The sequence below is a fragment of the Acanthisitta chloris genome, unplaced genomic scaffold, assembly GCF_000695815.1.
Source record: "Acanthisitta chloris isolate BGI_N310 unplaced genomic scaffold, ASM69581v1 scaffold12668, whole genome shotgun sequence".
In the NCBI taxonomy this organism is placed as follows: domain Eukaryota; kingdom Metazoa; phylum Chordata; class Aves; order Passeriformes; family Acanthisittidae; genus Acanthisitta; species Acanthisitta chloris.
This window is the reverse complement of record NW_008687644.1, coordinates 1-11,908: the sequence shown is the minus strand read 5'-3', so window position 1 is coordinate 11,908 and position 11,908 is coordinate 1. Positions and strand designations below refer to the sequence as shown.

General features: G+C 46.7%; 1 protein-coding gene across 1 annotated transcript; it reads right to left on the bottom strand.

Annotated features, from left to right (window-relative positions):
* Positions 1-9,264: 9,264 nt before the first annotated feature.
* On the bottom strand, positions 9,265-10,200 carry LOC103807944 (metabotropic glutamate receptor 7; the record flags this gene model as incomplete). Its single annotated transcript, XM_009080697.1, has 1 exon — positions 9,265-10,200. A coding segment is annotated over one exon (936 nt), but the record flags the coding sequence as incomplete, so codon positions are not given.
* Between the last annotated feature and the right edge of the window lie 1,708 nt (positions 10,201-11,908).

The window sequence follows — 11,908 nt, the reverse complement described above, 5'->3', positions numbered from 1 at the left end:
AAGCCTTGATCAACCAGACCCTGACTCCGGCAGCCAAGTTCAGCAAGCAAATTGAGAAACATCTGCATAACTCACATTGTACTCAGTAAGCCCTTCATGGCTTTCCTTTTGTTCCTGGATGAGCTTAGAATCAGCAGCCATTATTTCTCACTCCAAATAATGTTATTATGTTCCTTGGGGGCTCGGGAGCTGCTGCACAAAGCTCCTGCAGCTCCTGTGTTTGGCTTCCGACGCTGGCCCCGAGCTGCAGCATCCTCTGGAACCATGATTAGCTCTGGGCCAAACAGAGGAGCATAAACAGCAACTGAGGTTTTCTGCAGCAGAAATCAGACTCAACTATACATCACACAGACCCAGCAGAGCTCACCAGCCTCTGGCCACCTCCTGAGGACAATCCCATTGAAGCTGGAGCAGGGAATGACCTTCCACTCCCACCCAGAATCATCCCATCTGAACCTCTGGGGTGGAAAATGCATTCTAGAAGAGGATCAGGATTGCAGAAATGTATCAATCCTTCTGGGAAACCACATGATATTAGAGGTAGATTTATCTCAAGCCTCACACACTCAAAATAACCATTAAAATCACCAAATCATTAAGGCTGGAAAAGACCATCAAGTCCAGGCACCAACCCACCACCACAATCATGACTCAACCATGTCCCCAAGGTGCCACATCCACATGTTTTCTGGACATTTCCAGGGATGGTGACTCCACCAATGTCACAAATTAAACTACCTGCAAAGACATTCAAACAAACTTCCCCTCCCCCTGTTCCTGGCAAATAATTGTATAGTTAATTCCCTGTAAACTAACTTTGAAGAGCTATTTCATAATTACACAGCCACCCCTTGTTCCTATACATAGCTACCTCGAGGTCTGTGTGACTAATCACACTCCTCAGGGTGTTATTCCCCATCCAAGGCTTTCAAGACCAAGTTGCCTCTGCTGCTGCCACAGAAGCACAGCAAAGTGGAGCAATCCTCCCCAGTCCCTCCCAGCAGTGTGGCATGGGCGAGGCAACAGCTCTGCTGGGGAAATTATGTTGTCAGCTCAAGTGAGTTTGACATTCAGAGATATCACAAGGCAAGCAAAGAGAAAAGTTTCATCAACACAGTAATTACTGCTCTGGACTCAACGGAGCCACAATTATTTCCCGGCGAGGGGCTGTCACTTTGTGCTGCAGATAAGAACTGTTGATAGGGCTGCCAGGGGCCCGTGCAGAGAGGCTTTTCAGATGGAAAACCCTCCTGGCAATTCGACGTTTTCTAAAAAAAAAAAGAAACAAACCAAAAAAAACCCAACCCAACAAGGAGCCAAAAAAGTACATGTCAACACTAGGCATTAAACACCTACACGATTCCTCCTGGAAAAACTGTGCTGCTTCTTAGCCACAGGCACTTAAGTCTGCACTAGAAATTCCAGGAGGAAAATAAATAAGATACCTTTTTTCCCTGTTTTTCCTTTTAGGAAAGCAGTTCAGTGCCTCTGTGTGTGCACAAGACAGGGGCAGCTGTGCCCTGCACAGAGCTGTGAGCCCAAGGGCTATAGGTAAGTGCCTCTATCACTGCCACAGTTCAGAACCAAAAGGTACCAAAAATATTCCTGAATGTGCTGTTCCTGTTAATCACAGACTGTCCAGACTTGGGGCTCTTGGCTAACTGGGCAAAATGGAAATACAGAAGGCTGGTGGGGAGTTGATACCAAGTCTTCATGCCAATGAGTTGATGTGGCACTTCAACTGCACCACTGGCATGGGGGGAGGGTTTGGTTGGATATCAGGACAAGTTTCTCCCTCCAGAGGTGTTTGGGCACTGAACAGCTCCCTGGGCAGTATCACAGCCCCAAGGGGACAGAGCTCAGGAGTGTTTGGCCAATGCTCTCAGCACAGGGTGGGATTGTTGGGGTGTCCTGTGCAGGACCAGGAGTTGGACTCTGATCCTTTTGGGTCCTTCCAGCTGAGATGACTATGATTTCCCCCTCTATAATTCCCCTTCTCCTTACTGGGTTCCATTTACTTTTCCATCTCCCAAATCAGACTTTTTTCCTGTCTCCTGAGCACAGATGGGAGTGGAAGAGACTGGAATGATCAAAGTGTCACCATCAGACATCAAAACAGCCTGCAAGGCTCCAAAGGGTCCCCTGGAGAGGGGGATGCAGCTGAGTCCCTCCAGCCCCGTGATAAACCAGCACATAGCAACTCAAATGCAGCTCAAATGCAGTCATCTCCCAAATCAGACTTTTTTCCTGTCTCCTGAGCACAGATGGGAGTGGAAGAGACTGGAATGATCAAAGTGTCACCATCAGACATCAAAACAGCCTGCAAGGCTCCAAAGGGTCCCCTGGAGAGGGGGATGCAGCTGAGTCCCTCCAGCCCCGTGATAAACCAGCACATAGCAACTCAAATGCAGCTCAAATGCAGTACATTATTGCTCTAAAGATACCTGGAGTCCCTCCAGCCCCGTGATAAACCAGCACATAGCAACTCAAATGCAGCTCAAATGCAGTACATTATTGCTCTATTATGAAGATACCTGTCTCAATAATTGAAAATTGCCCAAAATGAATTGATTGTTAATTATCTTTTAGCTTTCTCCTTTCTCCCTGTAAGGAATTACTGTACAAAAGCATGAACACGACTGAGCTGCTCCTACCTGCCTGCTGGTAGGTGGCATCCCCTCCTTGGGATGTGCCCCCCCTTCCTCAGGTAATTATGTGGAACAGGATTGTGGCCTTGGGCTCTGCCTGCTCAGTGTTTGCAATTAGATTTTACTACAAAAGTACATATTAACATGAAAGGAGCATTACAATGCAGCAAATGTGATAAACCAGATCGACGTTAGATGTACCTTCTGCTCTTGTTCTTTCAAGAATCATAATCACCATTAATTTATGGCCTTCTGAGGAGGATCTAATTACTCTAATCAGCTCTTATTTCGCTCAGAGTGTGCATGGCTGCTGTTACCTGCCTTTAAATATTTGCCTTGACAGTGCAGACAACACAGAGCTGCAGTCTCAGTGCTCATATAGTCTTCTTGCCTCTCTGTCAGCCTAATCAGCAGAGGGAGATGGGGCAGGTACCACTGATGAGGAGGGAGATGGGACAGGTACCACTGATGAGGAGGGAGATGGGGCAGGTACCACTGATGGGGCCACCTACTCCCTGAAGTGCACAGCTAACAACCCAAGCAATCCAGTCAGAACATTCCATTTTTCCTGAGCTGTGCTCTCCTGTAGGAGTTCTCAAAGGCCACAGGCAGGCTGTAGTCAAGAAGTGGTGGGTCTAGGAGTGTCTGTTCAGGGAATAAACCTCCCATCAAAACACCAGGGAGAGGAACACAAGTGTGTGGCAAAAGACTGAAGACTCCACAACTCAGAATTCCTCAACACTTCAACGGCACAGACATAAATATCAAATTCTTCTTTTAGAGTTCAACCATTAGAAGCAGTGACACACTACAAGCCTTTCAATTTGGCTGGTTTTTTGACTAGGAGCAACATTCCTTTCCCTTTGGAACACCAAATGAAAGCAGAAGACAAGAAAATAAACTTTACTGAGAACTTTTGAGAAGTTCCATGTTGAAGATTTTTTGATTAGTTTTAGGGAAATGAATTTGCAAACTCTACAGACACTCCAAGGTATCCCCAAAGGGATTTACATCCTTTTGCAGTAGTGCTGACAGACACTCCAAGGTATCCCCAAAGGGGTTTACATCCTTTTGCAGCAGTGCTATTATATATCCTGATGCAAACCTAGGTCCTGGGATAAGTTTGTAATGAAGGTTATCACCTCCCTAAGATTCCATCAGTTATTTCACTTGTAGATTTCAAAGAACATAATCTCCTCCTCAATGAAAATGCAGCACAATGTCCTTACTGGGGACAGCCCAACACTCCCCAAATGTGAGTACTGAGTACTCTGTGCTTGGAGGATCTCCAGATCTCACAGCTCCAGCCTGGAGGGCCTGAACTGAGATTAGGTGAAGCTAAATTTCAGTTCAGGCTCATCTCAGGACAAGTGTGATGTCAGATCCTTAAATTTCATGGTGCTCTTAAGGATATGAACTTGAGGTTGAATAAAATGAAGAACTTCAGCATCTGAACCTGCAGATCCCTAAGATAATGAAGTGCTGGGAGAAGTGAAAGTGCATCAATGAGAGAAAATACTGTCTGTGGTTAGAGTTTCATGCAGGTCCTATTACCAGATCCTTCTTTAAACTAAAGCTCCAACCCATGAGAGCCCTTGGATAAGCCCCAAATTAGGGCACATTCAGAGTCACATTCCCTGTGAGCCTCAAAGCCTGATTTCCTCCACCATCCAACAGTATAAAACTCCAACAAATGTTGCATTAAATTCCTCCTAACTCCCAAATCCACAGCTGTAGAGTTGCTATAGCAACTGTCATCTCCAGCCTTCCCAGGGGAGAAAATAAAAGTGTGTCCTACCTGGCTAATTGGTATTTGTGTTACATAGAATTGAAGGGTAACTCAGTTTCACCAAAAGACAGAACCTAGACTGAAGTGCTCCCGTGCTAATGTGACATTATTTCATCTGAATAAGACTCCACTGTGCATGTGCCTTCAAATTATAGTGTTTACAGAACATTCAACACGAGGAGTAAAAATGTTGCTGCCAAATAGGCCTGATTTCCCCTGATTATTGTTTGGAATAAAAGGGGCATTAAAAGGCTAGAGAAACAAGAAGGAAGGTGGAAGAGCAGATGGGATTTAGGACTTCAGATTTCATAGGGGTTGTGTGACAATAAAACCCCTCAAAACCCCAACAACTTCCAACCAAAGGTTCATGCAAAAATAAGCTGATGGAGAATGATGACTCTATGGGCAACTGTTCCATCATTCCAGGCAGAAGAAAGCTCCCAAGCAGGGTGAGCACACTGGTTGAACAGCCACCACCACTCAGAGTCAGGACTAGAACTTTCACTTGAAAACCATCCTGCCCATCATTCAAGAAAAGATGCCATTTGGAGGACACATTGAGGACCAGGCTGACAGTTATTGTTGGTTGCAAACACAGCCAGAAATGGATCCTTTCAACCTTAGCACCATTACTAAATAAAAGCAATCATAGCCACAAGGCAGCAGAACCTCTGCAACCTCCAAATAGAACCATGACATATCTCTCTATATTAGCCCAATAACATAATTGGAGGAAATAAGACCTTAGGGGAATATTCCACACACACAAGTACATCTGGACGTGGTTAAGGAGCACAGATACAACTTCAGACCTGAGGAGACAATGATTCCTTTTCATCTGACAGCTCCAGCTCTGGCAAGAGCCCAGATTGTGCTTGTTCTCCAGGATCTGAGGAGCACAGGAAGACATCCATCTGCACAGCAGGGACAGACAAGCTTGGGGCAGGTGAGGCACCCAGGAGGAGCCTGTTCTGCCCTGCCCAGCACCTAACACACACTGATGTGCAGCTTTGTCCATAAAGGGATCTCATTGTCAGTGTTACAGCTTCAGGATCCAGGAAATGTAAGGACCAGGGAGTGTGTCTATGTCTATATATGGTAATGCTAAAGAGCCAGAGGAGGAGAAAATAGCTTGTAATCTCCTGGTCCTTCACAGTTAGAGCTAAGCAGTGGGAGAAGAAAGGGAGAAAACAGTGGCAAGAAACCTCCCACCTGTGCTGAGCACAACCCCACAGGGAATTCCTCCTGCCCTTCTCATCTCTGTGCCCACAGCAACACACCCAAATCCAACATCTCCAGTCCCTACCACATCCTTCCTGGGCAAGGGTTGTTATAAGAGGAAATAATTCCCAAGGCTTACTTTAAATCCAACCACATCCTTCCTGGGCAAGGGTTGTTAAAAGAGGAAATAATTCCCAAGGTTTACTTTAAATCCAGGATGTGCTTTTTATCTCAGGTACCTTCCCGGGAGAGTCTCCTGCAAATCAGGAGGAGGAGTTGGGTGAAGAACCTCTGGGAGGGCAACTAAGGATACCCCACATGGATCTGGGAAGGGAACTTATATCCACCTGCCTCAGTCACCTTCTAACATTCACTTAATCACAATTACAACTTCCTTAATATTCACTTCATATCAAACACAAATTACACAGCAGAGGTTTAAAAAAATGGGCATAATTAGTGTTGAAAACTATTGGTTTTCCCAACAATAAATTATCTTCCCTAGACAGAAAGAGCAAACCAGTGTTTTAAGAACTCTACATAGATTAGGATTTCTTCCTAATATTCCATCTACCCTCCATCAGCTTACAGCCATGAAGTGGCTTTCTATCAAACACACCCTAAAGGAAGGATCTTCATGAGGAGAGACATGGTCCAAAATTCCAGGCCCCAGGATTGGGTCCTGATCCTCAAAGGTCACAGCAGCACATTAGGGGATTTACTTTGCACATATATATATATATATGAAAACACACAGACAAATCCCCACCACGACACACAACCCCCAGAGCCTGGATATCTGCAGTGGTCCCTGACCCTGGAGCAAGGGCTCTCTGTGCCCATGGCAGCACAGCTGAGCAAACTCAAAGAGCAGTAAGACATGGGCAGAATTTCCATATTCCACCCCCACCAGGACCTGACATGCTGCATTACCAACCTAACCCTATAAATCCAACTGACCCTGTGTTTGCCTATTTTTTTAGATATCAAACTGGCTAAAAAGGTCTGGAATTTGGTTTTTCCCTGGGCCACCTCCCATACACCTCATGTTTTATCTCCATACATATGTGGCCTTCCTTCCTCTCCCCACACCTCCTCCCTCCAGCTGCTGCAAACACTCCTGCTTGAGTTATTTGCCTTTTATGAATTACCTGCAGCACATTTCTGGTTCCTTTTTGTTGTTGGAGGTGTTATTTTCTACCCTGTACAAGGCAGGTGTTTTCAATATGCTTTCTAGCCAACAACATTATGCTTGTATTTATTGATAAAGTAAAATAAATCCATACAGCAAAAGCCACAGAGTTATATATACCACCATTCCTCAGGTTAAAAGATTGTGCTGCAGGAGCTTTTCAGCAGCTGCAATTTCCATTTCAGCACAGACCTGTGTGGCTAAGCTGAAGCACAATATTTTGCAGAGCAAATATCTGACAGGAAATCACTAGCAATCACCAAAAAAAGTACAATCCCTGCACCCCCACGCAAAAAAAAAAAAAAAAAAGAAAAAGAAAAAAAGAAGAGAGAGATAGGAAGGAAAGCAAAGCAGCGAAGGTACTACAGCTCCAATTCTGTGTAGGGCAGGAGGGGAAAAGCCCCAAGGACAAAGGCACTGAGCAGCACTGGGGTTTGGCACCCTGTGCTGGACCAGCAGCTGAGGACTGGGACAGTTGGACACTCCTGGAGGGACTACAGGAGACAGATCTAGGGGCTGGCCCTAAGGACAGTCATCCACAGCTACATACAGGTGGGTTGCTGGACAAAAAGAGCAGCTTTCAGAGCAAGGAACTGGGCTGAGCCCCAGCAGCTTGGGGCAGGCAGCAGACACTGCTGTCCCTTGGCTCCAGTGTCCCCAGGGGCTCTGGGCAGCACACAGGAGGGCACACAGTTTCCTTCACCCCATCCCTTCTTCTGTGTGAAACTGGGAGAACCACCATCTGTTCTGCTGTCCTACTTGAATCTGGACCAGAATCTCCTGCTCCCAAACCCTAATTCAGCTCTATGAGTCCACGAAACCTAAAGTTTTGCTGCTAAGTGATCCAGAATTCTGGCAGCAGTCTTTGAAATTCTTTGGGTCTCTCCCTATCTCCTGGTTAAATCTTTGCAGATAACAGTTTAAAGCACTTCATCTTGGTCACCTGCAGCATCTCCAAGCAGGAGCCAACAGTCCCTGCCTCAGGTCGAGGTTACACACCAAATGACTGAGGCTAAAGCTGCTTCTGCTGGTCCTTATCTCTCCCTCAACAGGGAGAGCAGAGGCGTTCAAAGCATTTGTAAGCCTTGGCAGACCTCCTTTCCAGTGGAATTTAATTCCCTTTAGGGATGCAGTGGCTGCCTGGAAAGCTCATTGCAGAGGTGAGAGGATACACAGACACCTCTCTAACCTCTGGGTGATCCTGAGTGATCCTCTCTTCCACCACCAAACCTCCTCCTGGCTGATCCTCTCTTCCCCTGAGAGCCAAAACCGAGGCCAGAACAACTGCAAATCTGCACAAACAACCTCCTGAACTGGAAAGAGCAAAGCTCTGATGCAGGCACCTTCCCATGGAAGAGACCTGGAGCCAAAGCACAGACCTTCTCCAGTGACACCACTGTCTTCCTGCAACTTCACTGGAAGTTTAACTGCTGCAAATTTGGGAATGATGTCCCTGGCTCAAAGTGAGATGTGTTAGCTGGGATCTCAAATTTGCTCACTCATTAAAATAAGACACAATAATTCACTCTACAGTGCTGAGCTCACATGAGTTTGGTGTCTGAGAGTAAATATTAAGTGAAGAAAGAGCTGCAAAAAAAGGCCTAAGAAGACAAAACTCTTTCCTGCCCAGGATACCATGGGTTCAGGAATTGGGGATAACTGACAAGATGCTCCTACCTCCATACAAGATGTGTGGGAGAGCATTTGAGGCAGGTCAGTGATGCCTGGACTCACACCACAGGACACAGCAGCAGTTTCCTTTGGGCTGGGGAAGGGGATGTAGGGGGACAAACCTGTTTGGGACAGCCAAGTATTTCCATTTCTCCCTGAAGATTGGGCTTGGAGGTGTTTGCCAAACCACTCTGAAATTACAGCTATTCTCCAGAGAGAAGTAAAGGTGAATCTCCCTCACTGAGCATCAGCTGGAGCCACTGCTCAGCCACTGCAGCTCAGGACTATTTACACCCTGTTGTAAACATGCCCTGAGGCTGCGATCTGTCAGCAGAGCACTCCTCACACTCCACACTGGCCTCAGTCCTCAATTCCAGAGGCACAAGGGTCTACTTGAGTATTCCTTGACAGTTTTCTTGCTTACATGTTGTATTCAAACCCATTTAGTCAGGAGCTGGCTAATATGACAGCTAATTCCCACTTATCCTACTGAAAAGATACAATTGAAAGGGATGTAACAATAAACCTAATGGCTAATGTGATTGCTATTGACCATTTGCCAGCTTAGCAAACGAATGGCCCAGGAGCTAAACGGGGGGAGGGAAACAGTGCCATACATTGCCAGTTGGGCTGAGCTGACTGCAGAGCTCACTTGGGAATCCACACAGAGCTGAACATCAGCGTGTTCTAAGCACAGTGAATCCTGGTTATTATCAGGTGCACATCTGCTCACTTTCACCTACCTTTTCGGCTGACTGGGCAGTGCCAAAAAATATTGGAATGAAGGCAAGCCATACTATACATGTAGTGTACATAGTGAATCCAATGGGTTTGGCTTCATTAAAATTCTCTGGGACCCCCCGAGTCTTGATGGCATACACAGTACACGTCACCATCAGCAGAATGCTATACCCCAAGGAACAAATGATTTGTAGATCCGTAATGTCACATTTGAGCACTCCTCTGGCTTGGTCGGGGTTCATAGTTTTCTGCTCATCATAATCTATGATGATGTTGGGTGGGTCAACTGCAAACCAAATAAAGACCCCCAGGAGCTGCACTGATATCAAGCTGGAGGTGATGGCCAGCTGTGACGTGGGGCTGATCAGCCTGGGCGCAGTCACTGACTTTTTGCCCTGCTCGAAGATGCGATAGATGCGGTTGGTTTTGGTCAGCAGAGCTGCGTAGCTGATGCACATCCCCAGCCCCAGGAAGATCCTGCGGAAGGAGCACACGGCCACGTCGGGCTTGGCGATCATCAGGAAGGTGATGATGTAGCAGAGGAAGATCCCGGTGAGCAGGACGTAGCTGAGCTCCCTCCCCGAGGCCCTGACGATGGGGGTGTCGTTGTACCTGATGAAGGTTGCCATGACGAAGATGGTGGCGATGATCCCCAGCATGGCCAAGAAGACTGGGATGACAGCCCAGGGGGAGTGCCACTCCAGCTTGATGATGGGGATGGAGCGACAGCCCGTGCGGTTCTCGTTGGGGCGCTCGTTGTAGGAGCAGAGCAGGCAAGTCACCTCGTCCGCCTGGTACTGGTAGCCGTCGCAGAGCTCGCAGTGCCAGCAGCAAGGCATCCCCTTCACCATCTTCTTCCTCTCCCCTGGCTTGCAGGGCAGGCTGCACACCGAGGGCGGCACCGAGCGCACGCCGCGGCCCCACTGCATCTCCTCGATCTGCAACACACGGGCAACACACACAGGCTCAGAGGCTGTTACTCACAGGATGCTGCCACCAAACTGAGCTGGGACAGGAGAAGCACAGAATGTTAAGGTGTTGGAATGGACCTTAGAGATCATCCAGTGCCAACCCCCTGCCCTGGGAAGAGACATCTCCTCACTAGATCAGGTTGCTCAAGGTTCATCCAGCCTGGATTGAACACCACCAGGGCTGGGGCAGCCACAGCCTCCCTGGGCAACCTGGGCCAGTGACTCACCACCCTTAGAGTAAAAAACTTTTTTCTAATATCTAACCTAAACTTTCCCTCCTTCAGTTTGCACCCATTACCCCTTGTCCTATCACTGCAGTTCCTAACAGAGTCCCTCTCTGGCTCCTTGTAGGCCCTTCAGATATTGAAAAGTTGCTCTAAGGGAAGGGCCTAGGGGGAACCTCAACAGAGAAAACCCAACTGGATAAACTGTATATGTGTCAGACTCCTGGAGAAGCACCAGGAACTGCACCAGAAGTGGTGTCTTCCCATGGGACCCTAATAAATGTCTGTATCACTACCTTCAGTTGTTGGTTTTTAGTAGTTAATTCTGGTGAAATGACACAGAACAACAGAGGGAAAACCTCTTGTTTAATGAGAATTACTAAAAACACTGCAATGCTTGAGGGAAGGCAAGACTTACACTGCCAAAACTGCTTTGGACAAAGCTTGGGGCATCCTACCCAGACCAGAACAGAGATCTCCCTTCCTGGAGCTGCTACTGATCAGATGAATATTTTATATGAGGTAGGAATGTGTCTTATGTAGGGCATGGGATCAGTGAGAATGTGGCCAGATCTGCAGTATGAGCCAAGTATGAAATGTGAAGGACAGAGAAAATGGTCATCGATGAGAAGTGCAATAATTAGATAATGTTTCGTTTCAAAGTGACATTCAGGTTTGAAATACCACAGGTGCTGCTGGGAATGCAAATGATAAATGATTCTAAGAAATACATGGAAAGTCTCACTTGTTCTGCACTCTGGAGGATCCTGAACTCCAAAGTACGTGACAAAGGCTCCTAAGTACTGTGGAAAATTAGACTCACAAATCACTTCAAAGTATGCCAAACTAAAGCTACTCACTAGTTTCCAAGAGCAAGGGAGGTTCAGCATTGGAGCCCCCTGGAATAATCCAGACTGGAACCACTGGGAAGGTCCTGACATTCCCAGCCCCAGTTACCACCACACTTACTCAGCAGCTTGTCAGTGGCTCCAACAGCTGCTCTGTGTATGTGTGGCTTTCCCAAGCATAAAACCTGTTTCTCCTGGGGCAGATGTGAATAGTGTTATTAAAACCAAAATTTAGGCTGTTTTTCTTTAGGTCACTTAAAGTCTGCCAAGCTCCACTATCCCTACAAGGAAAAAAAATTCTGAGTCTCTCCAATCATCTGCCTTGATTATCCATAAAGGCTCAAGTTTGCAAGTCTTAAATTGAAGCATTAAGTTGCTCTTTCCTCATTTAACTCAAAATTGATCCTATATCATGTTCGTTCCATACATGTAAAAAAACCCAACCCTGAAGGCACACACTGCCCAAACACAGTGGTACCATGAGTCTCTGCTTGAAAGCTATCAAAATAACCCCTCAACAACAGATATTCCAGAGGTCTGCACTGCCTGGGAAACTTCATTAACCTCCAGCCCTTTGGAAAAGAGGAAAGATCCATGATCCCT